Consider the following 21,999-nt stretch of genomic DNA (forward strand, 5'->3'; position numbering starts at 1 on the left):
CACGCAGGCTAGAGTGCAGTGGCGCCATCTTGGCTCACCGCAACCTCCACCTCCCAGGTTCAAGTGGTTCTCCTGCCTCAGCCTCCTGAGTAGCTAGGACTACAGGCACCTGCTACCAGGCCCAGCTACTTTTTTTTTGTATTTTGAGTAGAAATAGGGTTTCACCATGTTGGACAAGCTGGTCTCAAACTCCTGACCTCAAGGATCCACCTGCCTCAGCCTCCCAAAGTGCTGGGATTACAGGCATGAACCACCGTGCCTGGCTGAAAATGTCTTCTTCACACTGAACTCTGAGCACATTAAGGAAAGGGTCTTTTCTTACTCACCTTTATACTCATTAGTGTTAACCCTGAGCCTGAACAAAACACGTGTGTAGATATTTATGGGAGGTATGAGTAAGTGCCTTAGTTTATCAGAGATCAGTAAAGATACTTATCAATAAAGGTATCAATAAAGGATTATTCCAATAGGAAATTATGAGTATCTTTTCATAATATCAGAGAACATTAACTGTTTAGCTGTCTTCCTAAAAAACATTCCAATTACAATTAAGAATATTTGTCTTTTTTGTGATTTTTATGTAGGATAGCAGGAAGGGTACAAAAAGTCATATCCCATTTGTTATTAAAATAAAGAGGGGAAGCCCAAATTCTATCTAAATTGTTGGTCCAAGTGTGGATCCCTTAATTAATTTCTTTTCTAATATGTTTTCCAGTAAACATACAAATGCATAAATCCAAGAGTTAATGAGATTAATGGACTACTTTGTAACTGCCCAGGAGAACACGAAACAAAGGTAAAATTTGTTTATTATTTATTTGTGGATGCTATGTCCTACTATTTTAAAAAATCTACGCTAATGCTATATACGAATAATCTCCTTTCTTGGTAATTTCCATTCCACAATTTTTTATATTCCTATTTGAAATAATGTTTTATCTCTTAATGTCACTTATGTATTTAATCATTTTTAAATGGTAGGATATGAGATGGGACCAATAATCAGAAAAAGATTTCTTAAGGGAGAAATAAAATATGTCAGAGAATAATCTGTAAAACCAATATGGTAGAAGTCATATTTATTGAAAAAAATTAATATCTTTGCTATAAAATTTGTAACAGGAATATTTACTGAATGTTTATTTTGATGCATAAACCTGAATGTTACATACCAAGTACAAGACAATAACACTAGTTTTTCCTTTATTTACACTTTATGAAAATTGTTATGCAGTCCATGTTAAAAGAACTTATGATGGAGAATTGTTACATTAGAAAAATAATATTCTTGATAAAGCATTCTCAATGTGTCCAATCATATTTTCTGCCTCTTCAATAAGGCAAAAGTCCCTGGAACAGCATATAACTTAATTTACAAAATACAATAACTGTTTAGACACATATTCAAGTTTTCTTTCGGTATGATTTTCCCTTACTGTAAAATTATTTTTTGTTTTTTTTGTTTGTTTGTTTTTTTTACTAAACCAGAAAGACTTTCAGGAAAATGTCATTTAATGATTTCAGCTATATATTACATATACAACTCTGTAGCCTAGCAACAATCATCGCTACACCATCATTAACTTTAAATATTTTGCTTGGTGAGCTATTCTCAAATGTAGCATATTTTAAGATTTTGCCGTCATTATGACTGTGGAATCATTGTTTGGTTTTCTTAGGAAACAGATCTGTCACAGTATGAAGCTTTGTTTATTTTAAGGAACTGGTACACAATTACATTTCCACTCACAAGAGAACGCCACAGATATAACTAAAGGCAAGCTTCGATGTCTCCACAAAGGTTGTTTGCTGGACCAATCCCACACCTCCTGCTCCCCTGTTGCACAGCCCTGGCCAGGTTCACATGGTTTCAATTCCAGAGATGTTTTGCTCTTCACAGTTAGGTAGTTTTAATTCCTTCAAAGGCACACAATTTCCATCTTTTTTCCAGCGTGGCTCCCACGCCTGTGAATTCCTGTTTGAACATGCGTGGCAGCCTCATCAAAAGCATTTCTATTTCATTTGCAGATATCTGTTAGAAAGGAAGAAAAGTTACTTTGGGGAAAGGAACTCATCTTAAAGGAGGAATGAATTGGGCAAGGATGAGCTTTTCCAGTGATATAAACAGCATTTAGTTTTCTATGGGGCTGTCAGGGGATGTCCTTATAGAAGGACCATTCAGAAGTACTGAATGTGATTATCCCATCTCCCGAGCAGCTGGCGGGGTGGGGCATGAGTTGGATGGGCGGAAAGTGCCAAGTTCACCCTTCATATGGATGGCTACCTTACTGGCAGCACCATGCCTGAACAGCCCTCCTTGATATAAAAGGAGATGGGGAGGGAATTTAAGAGGGCTCAGAGCAAATCCATCACCACTTCTAGAAAGCTACTTAATGTCTTCATCATCATGTTTGAAGGACAGCAATTTTCTTTAATGCTTCCAGGAGCAGAGGACACTTGGGTGGATTTCTTGCCACGCAAATTCCTTTCTCTTCCTTAACTTTCACATGGACCAGAGACCATGAAGGTTTAGGAATGGAATCTAAACTCCAAAACCTACAACAAAATAAGTCTTGATATACAGTCATAAAATCCAGGTATAGTTTTTAGTGCAACTTTTTTCTTCTCCCAATTTTTATACCAATAATTCATTTTATCTTAAAGAACAAATCAGCCACAATCCCTCTGCTCTAACAACACAGTGATGGCTTTTGTTTTCATGGGTTAATATGCCAATCCATGTGCGTGCATGATTTTATATAGCAGTGTGGCCAATCTGGGGTCTGATACTGTTTGAACATCCCCAGAATTTAGGGTCTGATATGGTTTGAATCCTGTACCTACCATTGTTACAAGTTAAATGACCCTTGCAAAGACAGTCTCTTTAAGCCTCAGCAAATGGGATAATGACTGTAGAGATATCATTTTAGAGTCTACACTTTTCATCTAACAATATTAGGATTCATTTAAAAGCAACACCAAATAGACCAAGAAGTCAAATCAACTGTTTATTTACTATTCTCATGGAAAAGACTTCATATGATACGTTCACTATTCTTGGGCCTGTAATACAAAACTTTAGTTAAATAGAGGCAGTCCTGAAAATTGAATTGTATTCTGAAATTTTTTTGGTAAATTATTTTGAAATCTGAATGCATTTCCCATAAACACCATATTAGAAGGATGGTTAGATTCCCAGGTCAACCAACAAAAGCCTGTGAGACAGATTATGTGAAGGTTTGTAATAACTTTGAGAAGTACATTTTCTCTTAGTGAGCACTCTGCAAAGCACCTTCACCAGTGTTCTCATTTACTTCTCACAGCACTCCTGTGAGATTTGTGAGCAGATATTATGATGCATCTCCACTTTATAGCTCAGAAAACTGTGTGAACTACACAGGGTTAAGTGTTTTATCAAAGACAGAACTTGGGAAAGAACCCACAGTGCATGGCTTGGGGCCGGGGCCTTGATTGGTGTGCCTTAAGCACTTTCCATCATTGTCAAAGGCCAGGGGTAAACAACCCAGGGGTGTTGGGAGGTCTTTCTCAGTAGCAGTCACCTGGGGCACTTGTTAAAAAAAATCAGATCCCCCAGTCAGCCTCTTCTCTGGAGACCCTGATTCAGCTGGTCTGGGGTGTAGCCCACATAATCTATTTTTAACAACCATTCCAGATCATTCTTATTGTCAGGCATATTTGGGTTAAGAATGGGGACTTAAGCCAGACAAGCTTAGATTTTACTTTGGGTAGGCCTCAAGCTGTGTGACTTTGGGAAGATTACTTAATTCTAATGCTCAGTTTCTTCAGGTGTGTAATAGAAGTCATATCTCTCAGGGTAATTGTAAGTATTATGTGTAAAAGGTAACACAGTGTCTGTTTATGGAATACTGCTAGAAAATGACACTATTATCTAACCTTTTGTGGTACAGAGTTACATGTGGTCAAACATAGTTTTTTCATTGGTGCAGAAGGCAGTTTTCTTTCTTTAAGCCTTATGAGACCAAGTTATCTTCTCAACAAGTTCCCTTCTTCCTTTTGGAGGAGGACAGCACAAATCATCTATGGCAGTCTCTAGTTGCCAAATTCAAGTACCACCCCTGGCATGTCCTTCCCCAGATCCAAGAGAGGCTTTAGTAGAATAGGCAGGCCAAGGTGCCCACCAGCACCTTGTTTCCAACGTAACTGCCACCTCCCTTGGAAATAATGAAGGGAAGAAGCCTGTGCTATTCCTTAGGAAGGAGAGAAAAAGCTAAGTTCTTGAGGGGAAAAAAATAAATATCTGATTTAAAGTTAATGTGTAGGAAGCCAGCTGGGATCAGGAGAAGCAGTCCCACCCAGCAGCCTTACAGCTGGCTGTAAAAAGTGTGATAACTTAAAATTGCTGGGAAACCTTGCCGGACTCTTCTGAAAACACTATTTAATTCTGATACTCGCATAAGATAGGGAAAATTTTACCTATAAGAAAACAAGCCCTAATTTTCCGCCAAGATGGCCAAATAAGAATAGCTCTGGTGCACAGTTCCCAGCGAGATTGATGGAGAAGGCGGGTGATCTCCACATTTCCAACTGCGATACCTGGTTCATTTCACTGGGGCCGGTTAGACAGTGGGTGCAGATCAAGGAGGGCAAGCCAAAGCAGGGTGGAGCGTCACCTCACCCAGGAAGTGCAAAGGGCCAGAGAACTCCCTCTCCCAGCCATGGGAAGCCATTAGAGACTTCTCCCAACACTCTGGGAGAAGTCTGAGCCAGAGTGCCATAGTCTTCACAACCCACAGACCAGCAGATTCCCTCTGGTGCCTATCACACCAGTGCCTCAGGTTTCCAGCACAGAACTAGGCAGCTGTTTTAGCTGCAGTTTTTTTTCATACCTCATTGGCACCTGGAATGCCAGCGAGACAGAACCACTCATCCCCCTGAAAGAGGAGGCTGAAGCCAGGGAGCCAAGAGATCTGGCTTGGCAGTTTCCACCCCCAATGAACACCAGCAAGCTAAGATCCACTGGCTTGAAATTCTCACAGCCAGCACAGCAGTCTGAGCTTGAGCTGGGACATTTGAGCTTGGTGTGGGGAGGGGTGTTCGCCATTGCTGAGGCTCTAGTAGGTGGTTTTAACCTCGCCTGTGTAAACAAAGTTGCCAGGAAGTTTACATAGTGACTGGGCGGAGCCTATGGCAGCTCACCAAGGCCCCTGCAGGCAGACTGTGTCACTAAACTCCCGTCTACCTAGGCAGGGCATCTCTGAAAACGGAAAAAAGGCAGCGGCCTGTCAGTGACTTATAAATAAAGCCCCCACCTTCCTGGAACAGAGTACCTGGGAAAAGGGGAGGCTGTGGGTTCAGATTCAGCAGACTTAAATGTCCCTGCCTGGCAGCTCTGAAGGGAGCAATAGATCTCCCAGCACAGTGCTTGAACTCTGATAAAGGACAGACTGCCTCCTCAAGTGGCTCCCTGACCCCCCGTGTATCCTGACTAGGAGACACCTCCCAGCAGGGACTGACAGACAAGAGAGCTCTGGCTGGCATCTGGTGGGTACCCTTCTGGGACGAAGCTACCAGAGGAGGGAACAGGCAGCAATCTTTGCTGTTCTACGGCCTCTGCTGGTGATTCCCAGGCAAGCAGGGTCAGGAGTGGACCTCCAGCAAACTCCAGCAGAGGGGCCTGTTAGAAGGAAAACTAACAAACGAAGGAGTTTCAACATCAACAGAAAGGACATCCACTCAGCGATCCCATTCAAAGGTCACCAACTTCAAAGACCAAAGGTAGATAAATCCATGAAGATGGGAAGAAACTAGCACAAAACGGCTGAGATCTCCAAAAACCAGAATGCCTCTTCTCCAATGGATCACAAATCACCAGCAAGGGAATAAAACTGGCTGGAGAATGAGTTTGACAAATTGACAGAAGCAGGCTTCAGAAGGTGGGTAATAACACACTCCTCCAAGCTAAAGGAACATGTTCTAACCCAATGTAAGGAAGCTGAGAACCTTGAAAAAAGGTTAGATGAAATGCTAACTAGAATAACCAGTTCAGAGAAGAACATAAATGACCTCATGGAGCTGAAAAACACAGCACAAGAACTTCATGAAGCATGCACAAGTTTCAATAGCTTAATCGATCAAGCAGAAGAAAAGATATCAGATTGAAGATCCACTCAATGAAATAAAGTGAGAAGATAAAAGAAAAAGGAATGAAAAGAAATGAACAAAGCCTCCAAGACATACAGAATTGCATGAAAAGAACAAATCTACGTTTGATTGGTGTACCTGAAAATGACAGAATGAAACCAAGTTGGAAAACACTCTTCAGGATATTATCCAGGAGAACTTCCCCAACGTAGCAAGGCAGGCCAACATTCAAATTCAGGAAGTACAGAGACCACAAAGATATTCCTCAAGAAGAGCAACCCCAAAACACATTAATTGTCAGATTCGCCAGGGTTGCAATGAAGGAAAAAAAGCTAAGGGCAGCCAGAGAGAAAGGTCAGGTTACCCACAAGGGGAAGCCTATCAGACTCACAGTGGACCTCCTGGTAGAAACCCTACAAGCCCAAAGAGAGTGGGGCCAATATTCTATATCCCTAAAGAAAATAATTTTAAACCCAGAATTTCATATCCAACCATGCTAAGCTTTATGAGCAAAGGAGAAATAAAATCCTTTACAGGCTGGGCTCAGTGGCTCACGCCTGTAATCCTAGCACTTTTGGAGGCTGACGTGGGCGGATCATGAGGTCTGGAGATTGAGGTCAGCTGACCAACATAATGAAACCCTGTCTCTACTAAAAATACAAAAATTAGCCAGGCATGGTGGCATGTGCCTACAGTCCCAGCTACTTGAGAGGCTGAGGCAGTAGAATCTCTTCAACTGGGAAGGCGGAGGATGCAGTGAGCCGATCATGCCACTGCACTCCATCCTGGGCGACAGAGCGAGGCTCTGTCTCAAAAAATAAAATAAAATAAAATAGAAAATAAAATCCTTTACTGACAAGCAAATGCTGAGAGATTTTGTCACCACCAGGCCTTCCTTACAAGAGCTCCTGAAGGATGCAGTAAACATGGAAAGGAACAACCAGTACCACCAACTGCAAAAACATATCAAATTGTAAAGACTATCAACACTATGAAGAAACTGCATCAACTATTGGGCAAAACAACCAGCTAGTATCAAAATGGCAGGATCAAATTCATAACAATATTAACCTTAAATGTAAATGGGCTAAATGCCCCAATCAAAAGACACAGACTGACAAATTGCATAGTCAAGACCCATTGGTGCGCTGTATTCAGGAGACCATCTCATGTGCAAAGACACACATAGGCTCAAAATAAAAAGATGGAGGAAGATTTACCAAGCAAATAGAGAGCAAAGCAGAGGTTGCAATCCTAGTCTCTGATAAAACAGACTTTAAACCAACAAAGATCAAGAGAGACAAAGAAGGGCATTATATAATGGTAAAGTGATCAATGCAACAAGAAGAGCTAACTGTCCTAAATATACACGCACCCAATACAGGAGCACCCAGATTCATAAAGAAAGTTCTTAATCACCTACAAAGAGACTTAAAGTCTCCCACTATTATTGTGTGGGAGTCTAACACCCCACTGTCACTATTAGATCAACAAAACAGAAAATTAACAAGGATATCCAGGACTTGAACTCAGATCTGGACCAAGTGGACCTAATAGACGTCTACAGAACTCTAAACCCCAAATGCACTGAATATACATTCTTCTCAGCACCGCATCATACTTATTCAAAAATTGACCACATAATTGGAAGTAAAACACTTCTCAGCAAATGTAAAAGAACAGAAATCTTAACAGTCTCTCAGAACACAGTGCAATCAAATTAGAACTCAGGATGAGGAAACTCACTCAAAACTGTACAACTAAAGGGAAACCTATCAGACTTACAGCAGATCTCTCAGCAGAAACCCTACAAGCCAGAAAAGAGTGGGGACCAATATTTAACATCCTTAAAGAAAAGAACTTTCAACCCAGAATTTCCTATCCAGCCAAACTAAGCTTTATAATCGAAGGAAAAATTAAATCCTTTGCGAACAAACAAATATTTAGAGAGTTCACCATCACCAGGCCTGCTTTACAAGAGCTTCTGAAAGAAGCACTATACATATAAAGGAACAACCAATATCAGCCTTTCCAAAAATATATCAAAAAGAAAAGAACATTAACACAACGAAAAATTTACACTAACTAATGGGCAAAACAGCCAGCTAGCATCAAATGCTAGTATTAAAGTTATATATATTCTAATTGGATAAAAAGCCAAAACCCATTGCTATGCTGCATCCAGACCCATCTCACATGCAACGATACACAAAGACTCAAAACAAAGAGAAGGAGGAAGATTTATCAACCAATCAGAGAGTAAAAATAAACAAATAAAAAGCAGGAGATGCAATTCTCGCCTCTGATAAAGTAGACTTTAAAGTAACAAAGAGCAAAAGAGGCAAAGAAGGACATTACATAATGGCAAAAGGATCAATATAACAAGAAGAGCTAACGATTTTATAGATCAATGAGACAGAAAATTAACAAGGACATCCAGGACTTGAACTCAGACCCGGAACAAGTAAACAATAAACATTTATAGAACTCTCCACTTCAAATACATAAAACATACATTACCACCTCACATCTATTCCATAAGTGACTACATAATTGGAAGTAAATCACTCCTCAGTAATCGCATAGCATTTCATAGGTTTAAATGAAATATTGGTTGGCTGCTCGTTTGTTATTTTCTTCCCTTATTCCTTCCTGTTTACATCAAGTATAATTATTGGTGTAAAAGAGGTTTTTAATACCCATTACTAAATTGCATTCTAGCCTGGGCAAGAAAGCAATACTCCCATTCTCTCTCTCTCTTTCTCTTCCTTTTTCCTCCTCTTCTTTATTCTTTTTCTTTCTTTCTAAAAAAAAAAAAAAACCGTACAACTACATGGAAACTGAACAACCTGCCCCTCAATGACTACTGGGTAAATAACAAAATGAAGGCAGAAATAAAGATACTCTTCAAAACCAATGAGAATGATGACACAACATACCGGAATCTCTGGGACATATTTAAAGCAGTGTCTAGAGGCAAAATTTATCGCACTAAATGCTGACAAGAGAAATGAGGATCTAAAATCAACACCCTAACACAATTAAAAGAACTAGAGGAGCAAGATCAAACAAATTGAAAAGCTAGCAGAAGACAAGAAATAAAGAAAGAGCAGAACTGAAGGAGAGAGAGAAACGAAAAACCCTTCAAAAAGTCAGTGAATTCAAGAGCTAGTTTTTTGAAAAGATCAACAAAATAGATAGACTGCTAGCCAGACAAAGAAGAAAAGAGAGAGGAATCAAATAAATGCAATAAAAAATGATAAAGGGGATATCACCATTGAACCCACAGAAATACAAGCTACCATCAGAAAATACTATAAACCACCTCTATGCAAATAAACCAGGAAATCTAGAAGAAATGGATAAATTCCTGGACACTTACACCCTCCCAAGACTAAACCAGGATGAAGTTGAACCCCTGAATAGACCAATAACAAGGTCTGAAATGGAGGTAGCAATTAATATCCTACCAACCAAAAAAAGTCCAGGACCAGACGAGTTCACAGTGGAATTCTACCAGAGGTACAAAGAAACTATTCCAAACAATAGAAAAAGAAGGAATCCTCCCTAACTCATTTTATGAGGCCAACATCATTCTGATACCAAAGTCTGGCAGAGACATAACTAAAAAAGAATATTTCAGGCCAATATCCATGATCACATTGATGTGAAAATCCTCAATAAAATACTGGCAAAACTGAATCCAACAGTACATCAAAAAGCTTATCCATCATGATCAAGTCAGCTTCATCCATGGTATGCAAGGCTGGTTCAACATATGCAGATCTATAAATGTAATCCATCACATAAACAGAAGTAAAGACACAGAGAAGGCCTTTGACAAAATTCAACAGCCCTTTATGCTAAAAACTCTCAATAAACTAGGTATTGATGGAATGTATTTCAAAATAAGAGCTGTTTATGACAAACCCACAGCCAATATCATACTGAATGCACAAAAACTGGAAGCATTCCCTTTGAAAACCAGTACAAGACAAGGATGCCCTCTCTCACCAGTCCTATTCAACATAGTATTGGATGTTCTGACCAGGGCTCTTGGGCAAGAAAAAGAAATAAAGCCTATTCAATTAGGAAAAGAGGAAGTCAATTTGTCCTTATTTGCGGATGACATGATTGTATATTTAGAAGACCCCATCATCTCAGTCCAAAATCTCCTTAAGCTGATAAGCAACTTCAGCAAAGTCTCAGTATACAAAATCAATGTGCAAAAATCACAAGCATTCCTATACACCAATGACAGAGAGTCAAATCATGAGTGAACTCCCATTCACAGTTGCTACAAAGAGAATAAAATACCTAGGAATACAACTAACAAGGGATGTGAAGGACCTCTTTAAGGAGAACTACAAACCACTGCTCAAGGAAATAAGAGCACGAACAGAGGGAAAAACATTCCATGCTTATGGTTAGGAAGAATCAATATTGTGAAAATGGCAATACTGCCCAAAGTAATTTATAGATTCAGTGATATCCCCTTCAAGCTACCATTGATTTTCTTCACAGAATTGGAGGAAACCACACTAAACTTCATATGGAACCAAAAAAGAGTCTGCATAGCCAAGACAATCCTATGCAAAAAAACCCAAAAAACAAAAACAAAGCTGGAGGCATCATGCTACCTAACTTCAAACTATATCACAAGGCTACAGTAATCAAAACAGCATGGTACTTGTACCAAAACAGAGATGGAGACCTACAGAACAGAACAGAGGCCTCAAAAATAATGCCACACATCTACAACCATCTGATCTTTGACAAACCTGATGAAAACAAGCAATGGGGAAAGGATTCCCTATTTAATAAATGGTGTTGGGAAAAATGGCTAGCTATATGCAGAAAGCTGAAACTGGATCCCTTCCTTATATCTTATGCAAAAATTAACACAAGGTGGATTAAAGATTTAAACATAAGACCTAACACCATAAAAACCCTAGAAGAAAACCTAGGCAATACCATTCACGATGTAGGCATGAGCAAGGACTTCATCACTAAAACACCAAAAGCTATGTCAACAAAAGCCAAAATAGACAAATGAGATCTAATTAAATTAAACAGCTTCTGCACAGCAAAAGAAACTATCATCAGAGTGAAACGGCAACCAACAGAATGGGAAAAAATTTTTGCAATCTACCAATCTGACAAAGGGCAATATTATGTATTAACAAAGAATGTAGAAAGAACTTAAACACATTTACAAGAAAAAACAACCCATCAAAAAGTGGGCAAAGGATATGAACAGACACTTGTCAAAAGGAGACATTTATGCAGCTAACACACATATGAAAAAAAGCTCATCATCACTGTCATTAGAAAAATGCAAATCAAAACTACATGGAGAGACCATCTCATGCCAGTTAGAATGGTGATCATTAAAAAAGTCAGGAAGTGAGATGCTGGAGAGGATGTGGAGAAATAGGAATGCTTTTACACTGTTGTTGGGAGTGTAAATTAATTCAACAATTGTGGAAGACTATGGTGATTCCTCAAGAATCTAGAACTAGAAATACCATTTGACCCAGCAATCCCATTACTGGGTATATACCCAAAGGATTATAAATCATTCTGTTATGAAGACACATATACATGTATGTTTATTGTGACACTGTTCACAATAGCAAAGACTTGGAAGCAACCCAAGTGCCCATCAATGATAGACTGGATCAGGAAAATGTGGCACATATACACCATGGAATACTATGCAGCCATAAAAAGGATGAGTTCATGTCCTTTGCAGGGAAGGACGTGAAACTGGAAACCACCATTCTCAGCAACTGACACAAGAACAGAAAACCAAACACCACATGTTCTCACTCATAAGTGGGTGTTGAACAATGAGAACACATGGACCTGGCGGAGGGGGAACATCACACACCGGGACCTATCGGGGGGTCGGGGGCTAGGGGATGGATAGCTGGGGGTTGGGGGATGGAGGGATAGTATTAGGAGAAATGCCTAATATAGATGACCGTGTGATGGATGCAGCAAACCACCATGACATGTGTATACCTATGTAACAAACCTGCACATTTTGCACATGTACCCCAGAACTTAAAGTAAAATTAAAACAAACAAACAAACAAACTGAGACCTCAAGAGACTCAGTAACTCCCATAGGGTAACACAGGTATTAAGTTTGGACCAGACCTCCTGGCTGTGGTGCCTTGTTCTTAGCCACCCCTGTGCACCTCCACCAGGGAGGGGACCATCTAGTAAGGACAGGAAAGAATCCTCTTTGTCACTGCTTCTCTGGCCCTGAGTGGGTGTGGGTGCCATGGGAGGCATCTGTGTACAGGAGGGCAGGGCTCCTCTGTGATGAATAGTATTAGAGTGATATCAACATCAACAACAAAAACTGAAAATTCCTAAGTCACCTGGCTCTCACACATTCATATTGCTGATGCTTGGGCATCCCACATGAATGATCCACCAAAACAGTAAGCAAATCATGGGAAGTCTTGGCTAGCATGTACTGAAATGTGGCAACATCTTGTTTTCCATGATGTCTTTTGACCTGAGCCTTGACTTTAACCACAAAGCAAGCAGGACAAGGCTTTCAGCAGGAGAGAGTTCGCTACCCTCTACTGAGCCTTCACTGCGGGGAAAGCGAAGAGTAAGTGCTTCACCTACATTAATCTCATCAGAAAGCTCATTCAACAAGCAAGTGTACCCCTCACTTGCTGGAATAAAAAAAAGGAGACACAAAAGATTTGGATCACAGTGATAGAACATTCGTTAACCTCTTCCAGTTTAGTAACCAGTCACTTAACTTCTTTGGGCCTTGTTTCTCATTTGCAAGACAAGGGAATTGGAAACAAACACACAGAATGCCCTGATGGCTTGGTTTGAGTGCTGGCCTCTCCATATCCTAGTTCTTGTTTTAGGTCAAGCCATTCAAAATTCATCTGTCAATTAGGTTGTGGCAAAGATCTCAAAATCAGAGGGTGTGATAGGTCTTTTGTGCACTTTAAAGTGCAAAACAAATGACAGTCCCCACTTTAGTAGCACTTACTGTGTGCCAGATACTGTTCTGGAATGCTTTTCATTTACTAAGTCATTTAATGCAGATAATAACCCCCAAAAACCCATTTTACAAATGGTGAAATTTCGGCACAGAGATATTAAATAAGCTATCCAAGGTCAAACAGCTAAAAAGTAGTGAAACTGGGATTTGAAATCCTCATAATTACTGAATACATACTTCAGATTTTGAGAAATCCAGAAATTAGTAGAATGGGAATTAATCTCTAATGTATTAGCTGTAGTTTCTGTTGGTAGTGTAAGTTAACAGTTGGATTCTGCCATAAAGATGCAAATAATATAGAGTTGTGTCATAACTATGGAACAGACCACTTCAAATAAAATCTTATCTAAAATATCCATTTAATAAGACTCTCAGCAGTTGGGCATGGTGGCTCACACCTATAATCCCAGCACTTTGGGAAGCCAAGGTGAGAGGATCACTTGAGCCTAAGAGTTTGAGACCAGCCTAGGCAGCATAGAGAGACCCAGTCTCTACAAAACATACAAAAATTAGCAGGTATGGCTGGGCATGGTGGCTTACGCCTGTAATCCAGCACTTTAGGAGGCCATGGTGGGTGGATCACAAGGTCAAGACATCAAGACTGTCCTGGCCAACATGGTGAAACCCCATCTCTACTAAAAATACAAAAATTATCTGGGCATGGTGGCATGCACCTGGGACGAGTCGTCCCCGCTACTTGGGAGGCTGAGGCAGGAGAATTGCTGGATCCCAGGAGATGGAGGTTGCAGTGAGCCAAGATTGCACCATTGCACTCCAGCTGGGGTGACAGAGTGAGACTCCATCTTAAAAAAAAAAAAAAAGGCTGATATGGTGGCATATCCCTGTGGTTCCAGCAACTCAGGAGACTGAGGCAAGAGGATCCCTTCAGCACAGGAGTTACAGGCTGCAGTGAGCTGTGATCATTTCACTGCACTCCAGCTTGGGTGACAGAGTGAGACCCTGTCACAAGAAAAAAAAAAGAATCTCAGCTAATTCTAGAAGAATTCCTTAAAGTTCCTTAAAGATATTTATATCTCATGACAGAAGAAACAACAAGGAGAAAGCCGTATCAAGTAAGCTAGTTTTATGATTTTCAAACTTCCCCTACCCTGACGAAATAACCTTTATGATATTTTACCTTTTGGGATTTTTAAGCCAAATTCAAGAGAAAATTCAATTTGTCTTTCTTTTTTCACCGTATGACCAAAGAATTTTTACTTTTCAAATATTTCCACTTCAGTTCTATTCTCTTCCTAATAATTGGTCAGCTACTATCATCTTGCCATCACAATATCCTTTGCCTTCCCATCAGTACATTCTTTGTCTTGAGAATTCAGAGTCTGGAGTCATTACATGAAACCAAGCACCCAGGCCTCACTGGCCGAGCTCTGAGTGAAGTTTACCCCTTTCTCACCTCCTGCGTGATTCTCTTCCTGTAAGGTCTTTCAGGCTGACTCATGGCACCATGGACGCCATGGTAGCCTCTGTGACGTACACAGACACTCCAGATGAGTTCCTGGAACTAGATAGTCTGAAGTAACTGGAAGACCACGAAAAGAGGAAGAATGATCAACCCTTGCAGTACCTAATTAACTTGAGACATTCTTCTATTGTTCCTTATTCCTGACTCAACTGATAAGGCAACTGGACTTTGTAACCGACCTTGGTCAACCTCATGACTCCAGACTCTACAGCCCCCTCCCAGCTTGCAAAAACTGCCCTGAACTATAACCTCTGTAACTTTCCACTGCCTACCCCAAACCTATAAAACCAACTTCTACCCCACCCTCCACTGACACTCTTTTCGGACAGCTTGCATGCACCTGGGTGAATAAAGCCTGTTTGGGGGGTCTCACACAAAGCCTGTTTGGGGCGGTCTCTTCATTCAGAGTGCATGTTTTAACATTTGGTGCTGAAACTTGGAACGGGGGAACTCCTATGGGAGACCAAACCCCTGTCCCTGTTCTCCTTGTGCTCCCTTTGTGAAGAGACCTACCTACAACCTAGGCTCATCAGACCAGCCCATGGATCCACTCACCATCCTTAGATTAGGTATAGCGGTCTGCCTCAACTCTCTTCTTTAGCCCTTCTCACTACCTGTCAGCCTCCTTCTCCTTTCAGTTTCATTTTCCTCTCCCTTTCAGTGGAGACAAGAAAGATAGGACTTTCCATGAGGTTCATGACCAGAAAAAATCCTACGTAGGTCATGGATCTGGGAAGACAGTCTTCTCTTGGTGACTGATCATTGCAGAGACATCAGCTCTGGTCACCCACTTGCGCTCATAGGTGATGGATCAATGTGATCCATTGGTCAGACCTTGGTCTGACCGATTCACCCCAGGTACAGACCAAGGTTTAGTCTGGGATGGCAGCTAAGCTGCTTGGTTGCACTTTCCTTGTTTCTGCTGCTCTTAAGCTGTGGGCAGTCTCCCACCCTCTGTTCCTCCCTACTCTTCCTAAGCCTGTGTTCTAAAACATCTCAAACCCCTCCAGCTATTACCTGACCTAAAACCTAAGCATCTTATTTTCTTCTGCAATACCGCTTGGCCACAATATAAATTGAACAATGGCTCTGAGTGGCCAGAAAACTGTATCTTTGATTTTTCTATTCTGCAGGATCGAGACAACTTTTGTCGTAAAATGGGCAAATGGTCTGAAATTCCCTATGTCCAGGCATTTTTTTTTTATACTCCAATCCCTCCCTAATCTCTGCTCTCAATGCAACCCATCCGAAATTTTCCTTCTCTCCCTTCTGTCTGCCCCTCCTGCCTCTGCCAGTGACCCAGAATCCTCCTTGTCCATTGACCCTTCTGACCTTTCTCCTCCCTGCCTGTCTGAACCAGACCCCAATCTAGGCCCTAACCCCCCCACCCCAAGAGCCTCCCTCCTCTTCCTCTGCCCACAAACCGCCTCCTTATGCCCCTCTTGTCACCTCCCCACCTCATACCCGGTCCGGCTTATGGTTTAATACTGTGGCTAACTCCTCCGCTCCTTCCCAACAAATCCCCCTTCGAGAGGTGGCTGGAGCCAAAGGCATAGTTAGGGTGCATGATCTTTTCTCTTTATCCGACCTATCCCAAATCAGCCAATGGTTAGGCTCCTTTTCATCGGATCCTACTAAATATATACAAGAGTTCCAATACTTAACCCAGTTCTATAATCTCACCTGGAGTGACTTAAATGTCATCCTTACTTCTATGCTCACCCCTGAAGAATGCTTAATATGCATTTTATCACCCAATCAGCCCCTGACATTACAAAAAACTACAGAAATTAGAATCTGGCTCTCAAACCCCACACAGGCATTAATCAACTTCACCTTCAAGGTGTTCAATAATAGGGAAGAAACTGCCCAGTGGCAGCACATCTCAGAACTACAGATGGTTGCTTCTGCCGGAAGACAGACCCCAGCCACACCACCGGCTCAAGAAGACTTCAAAGCACCCCTGCCCCTCCCGGACCTTGCTTTAAATGTCAGAAACCTGGCCACAGGGCCAAGGAATGCCCACAGCCTGGGATTCCTCCTAAGCCCTGCCCTGTCTGTGCAGGGTCCCCACTGGAAGTCGAACTGTCTGATTCATGTCGCTGTTCCTCAGCTTGGCAGCTGAAGACTGAACTGCCCAAACATCTCAGAGGCCCCTGGACCATCACGGACACTGAGCTTTGGGTAACTTTTATGGTGGAGGGTAAGTCCCTCCCCTTTTTAATCAACATGGGAGCCACCCACACCATGCTGCCTTCTTTTCAAGGACCTGCCTCCTTAGCCTTCGTAACTGTTGTGGGAATTGACCACAAGACCTCCAGACCTCTCAAAACTCCCCAAGTCTGGTGTCAATTAGGCCAGCAATCCTTTCCACATTCTTTCCTAATCATCCCCTCTTGTCCAGTTCCCCTGTTAGGCCAATATATCCTAACAAAATTGTCTGCCTCCTTAACTATTCCTGGGCTACAGCCACACCTCATTGCCATCCTCCTCCCCAAACCCATACCTCCCTCAGTAGCTTCCCTTATGTCCTCCTACCTTAACCCTAGGGTGCAGGACACTACCTCTCCATCCCTTGCTACAAGTCACTCACCCCTCATCATCCCCTTAAAATCTAACCACCCTCATCCCGCCCAGCTCCAGTACCCCATTCCAGCATAAGCCTTAAAAGGCCTAAAGCCTGTTATTACTCACTTAGTACAACATGGCCTTTTAGTTCCCATTAACTCTCCTTACAATTACCCTGTCCTACCTGTCCAAAAACCAGACAAATCCTACAGGGTAGTCTAAGACCTCCGCCTCATTAACCAGATTGTACCTCCCATCCATCCTGTTGTACCAAACCCCTATACCTGCCTATCTTCCATGCTTGCTTCCACAACTCACTATTCTGTTCTTGACCTCAAAAACACTTTTTTCTAAAGTCCATATTTCTTCCCCAATCGTTACGTATCTTGGTATAATCTCAATATAATTTGCCAGCACATGCGCTCTTCCTGCCGATCATGTCTGGGTAATCTCCCAAACCCCAATCCCATCCACTAAATAGCTTCTCTCCTTCCTAGGCATTGTAGGATACTTTTGCCTCTGGATACCAGGTTTTGACCCTCTAACCAAACCACTTTATAAACTTACAAAAGGAAACCTATCTGACCCCATAGACCAAAAATCCTCCCCCATTCTTCCTTTTTTCTAAAAAAGGCCTTAGAGACTGCTTCTACTTCAGTGCTCCCTAACTCCTCTCAACCCTTCTCTCTCTCTACAGCAGAAGTAAAAGGCTGTGCCATCAGAATTCTTACACAGGAGCCAGGTCCATGGCCTCTAGCCTATTTATCCAAACAACCTCACAGTCCTGGGCTGGCCCTCATGCCTATGCCGGCAGCAACTGCCACCCTGATACTCTTAGAATCCCTCAAAATCACAGGCTATGCCCCACTTACCCTCTACAGCTCTCACAACCCACAGAGTTTAGTTTCCTCTTCACACCTTACACACATACGCTCTGCCCCTCACCTCCTCCAACTCTATTCACTATTCATTGAAACCCCCACAGTAGCCATTGCTCTTGGTCCTGACTTCAGCCCAGCCTCTCACTTAATACCTAACCAAACCCTGAACCCCATGACTGTATCTCCCCAATCCATATAGCATCCTCCCCATTTCCCCATATTTCTCTTTTTCCTATTCCAGACCCAGACCACACATGGTTTATTGATGGCAGTTCCTCCAAGCCCAGTTGGTTGGTGCTGGCCAAAGCTGGCTAAGCTGTTATAACCCACTCATCTATCATTGGGGCTGCCACACTCCCCTCTTCCACCTCATCTCAGCAAGCTGAACTGATTGCCTTATCCCGTGCTCTTACTCTTGTCAAAGGACTACATGTCAATAGCTATACTAACTCTAAATATGCCTTCCACATCCTGCACCACCATGCTGCCATATGGGTAGAATGAGGTCTTCTCACCACACAGGGGTCCTCTATTATCAATGCCCTCTTAATAAAGGCCCTCCTTAAGGCCACTCTCCTCCCAGTCAAGGCCAGAGTTATCCACTGCAGAAGACACCAAAAACCATCAGATTCTATTGCCCAAGGAAATGCCTTAGGTGATAAAACAGCCAAAGGAGCAGCGGACACCCCAGTATCTCCCCCACAAGACCAGTATTTTCCCTTCTTATCTATCTTCCCCACCTATTCTTCCTCTGAAAACTCAATTTACCAGTCACTTCCTACACAAGGCAAATGGTTCTTAAACCACAGGAAGTTCCTCCTCCCTGCCTCACAAGCTCACTCTATCCTCTCATCCTTTCATGACTGTTTCCATGCAGGATACAAGCCCCTGGCTCATCTTTTAGAACCCCTTATTTCTTTTCCATCATGGAAATGCATCCTCAAAACAATCACATCTCAATGGTCTGTCACTCTACTATTCCTCAGGGCTTTCTCAGACCCCCTCCTTTTCCTACACATCAGGCCTGCAAATTTTCCCCTATCCAAGATTGGCAAATAAACTTCAAGTTTTGCCTAGGTAGGCATTTACCCTGTCTCTCACTCTGTCCTTGGCTTCCCTCCCCTTGTTCATCAGACTGTCCTCCAGACCCCTCTTCCTGCCTGCTCATACCTAACCTTGTTAATGAAAGTGAGTGGTTACTTACAGATATCACATACTTCCTCATACACCATGAAAACAAAAGTTCTCCCTCCACAAAGTTATCCTACCAAACCCTGCTACAACTTTCAACAGCCACAGCCCTTGCTGGTTCCCTTGGCATTTGGGTCCAAAGCCCCAGCCCCTTCAGAACACTTTCTTACATTTTCAGTGTACACTTTCAGTTCTGTCTAAGCCAAGGACTTATTTTCCCTTTCTGGTTCTTCTTATATCTGCCTTCCTACCAACTGGAGAGGCACTTGACCCTAGTTTTCCTTACTCCCAAAATTCAGTTTGCCAATGGAGACAAAAGCCTCCCTGTTCCTCTTGTGGTCCCGATACAACACAAGTGGGTCATTCCATTGATCCCCTTACTTCTAGGGTAATTCCTAACCCTAGAAGTTAGGAATTCCTAACCCGCCTGTGCACTCGGCACAGCCATAGCAGACCTTACCACCTGAATCATCACCTTCTGTAGCCTCTCTGATGATTTCTCTGCTAGCATTGCAGAATTAACTCAATCACTATCCCTTCTTCAAGCTCAAGTAAATTCCCTAGCTGCAGTTGTCCTCCAAAACCACAGAGGTCTTGATTTACTGCCTGCTGAAAAAGGAGATCTTTGCCTATTCCTAAATGAAAAATGTTGTTTTTATGTAAACCAGTCTGGCCTCATATATGATGCCATCAATAGATTAGAAGATAGAGCCCAAAAGCTCACTAATCAAGCAAATAGTTAGTCTGGACCAGGCTGGACTGGCTGGACACTCTAATTGGTTGTCATGGCTTCTTCCAATCCTTAGTCCTCTGATACCTATCTTTTTCCTTCTCTTATTTGGACCCTGTGTTTTCCGATTAATCTCTCAATTCCTACAAAATTGTATACAAGTGATAACCAATCAGTCAATATGACAAATGCTCCTTCTAACAACCCCACAGTATCACCCTTTGCCCTGAGATCTCCCAGCAGTCTAAATTCTTTCCTATTTTTAGGTTTCCATGCCATCCATAATCCTGCTTGAAGAAGCCCTGAGAAACATCGCCCCATCACCCCTCTGTGCCAGCCTTCCTAATATTCCACTGCCCTCCACTCTTCATTTCCTTTTCCTTTATATTACTAATATAAAAAGACAGCAATGTAAGGTCTTTTAGGCTGACTGATGGTGCCATGGATGCCACAATAGCCTCTGTGACCTGTGTGGACACTCCAGATGAGTTCCTGGAACTAGAAAATCTGAAGTAACTGGAAGACCACAAAAAGGGGAAGAATGATCAACCCTTGCAGTGCCTAATTAACTTGAGACATTCTTCTATTGTTCCTTATTCCCGACTCAACTGATAAGGCAACTGGACTTTGTAACCAACCTTGGTCAACCTTGTGACTCCAGACCCTACAACCCACTCCGAGCTTGCAAAAACCGCCCTGAACTGTACTTCTGTAACTTTCCACTGCCTACCCCAAACCTATAAAACCAACTCCTATCCCATTGCCCTCTGCTGACTGTCTTTTTGGACTCAGCCCACCTGCACCTGGGTGAATAAACAGCCATGTTGCTCACACAAAGCCTGTTTGGAGGGTCTCTTCATTCAGAGCATGCATTTTAACACTTCCCTGAATCACTTCTGAGACCAGGGATTCTCTCTAAGCTCCTGCTCCTGTTCACAGATGGAGCCCTGGGGTCCAGGGAAAAGCTGTTGCTTGCCTAGCAGGTAAGTGAAGGGGTAGAATTTGGAACAGGGCCTCTGAATCTGGCCCTGCTTTCAGAGTGATACAGTCCCTCACTCCCAAGCTTATCATGAGGAGATTGTAATACATGTGGTTAAGAGACCACTGTGCAGCGCTATGATAGAGGTTAGAGACAGGTGCCATGACTATGAAATCTTTTTCCCATACACCATGTATTTAGTACTCTAGCAAGTGGAGAAGATAGCCGTAACACTGAAGTTTTGATTACCCTCTTACCCAGCTGGCTTTTTTTCCAAGAAATTTGTGGCCTATATATTTTCAGTGTTTGATATTGTCAGTGGATTCTTCTACCTCTTTTTTTTGTGAAACTTTCTTACACTTTTAGGAAGGATTTATTTGCTATAAGTACAAAAAACAAAAAAAAGAAAGAAAGCAAACATGAGAAGGAAAAAAAAAAAGGCTCTGTGTAACCAAGGAGCTTGTGTGGTGTTAACACCACAGAGGTCATTTATAAAATCTGCCTGATTTATTTTCTAATTTGCTGACTCTAGACCAAGCCTGCTGCCTCCTGGCCCGGCCTCTAAGCACATGTACAAATGGACACAAGCAGATGCAAATCAGTTTGTTGTCATCATGGTTGGCTCCATATCCCATATCATCAGGCAAGGGAAGCCCTGGTGAAAACCAGACTTCATTACATGGGCAAAACTGACTTTGCACCTTCAATGCACATTTAAATTTGTTCATACTTCACATCCTGGGCAGGGCATAGTGTTAGCACACACAGACACCTCACAATAAATGTTCACAGAGAAATACAAAACGTAGATGGGGCAAAGGGAGGGAAGGAAGGAAGGGAGAAAGAAGGAAAAGAGGAAAGAAGACAACAAGTCAGGAATTTAAAGGAGTGAAACAAGAAAGTGGTAGAGAAAGGGAAGGGGGAAAAAGAAAGTGATAAAAGAAGATAAACAGGAGAGAATTAAAAGAAGAAAAGAATATGGAAGGAAAATGAGGGAAGGAA

At 42.1% G+C, this 21,999-nt stretch overlaps 1 protein-coding gene across 8 annotated transcripts in view; it reads right to left on the reverse strand.

Moving 5' to 3' along the window:
- Window positions 1-1,062: 1,062 nt before the first annotated feature.
- ENOX1 (ecto-NOX disulfide-thiol exchanger 1) overlaps window positions 1,063-21,999 on the reverse strand; it is a 505,667-nt gene continuing 484,730 nt past the window's right edge. For all 8 annotated transcript variants that reach the window (XM_021669313.2, XM_021669309.2, XM_021669314.2 and 5 more), the window contains one exon: window positions 1,063-2,032. In XM_021669313.2, the coding sequence (XP_021524988.2) occupies window positions 1,901-2,032 (132 nt within the window). In that variant the 3' untranslated portion in view covers window positions 1,063-1,900. The remainder of the gene's footprint in view (window positions 2,033-21,999) is intronic.

Source organism: Aotus nancymaae, unplaced genomic scaffold, assembly GCF_030222135.1.
Source record: "Aotus nancymaae isolate 86718 unplaced genomic scaffold, 86718_ANA_hifiasm-v0.15.2.pri h1tg000043l, whole genome shotgun sequence".
NCBI lineage: Eukaryota > Metazoa > Chordata > Mammalia > Primates > Aotidae > Aotus > Aotus nancymaae.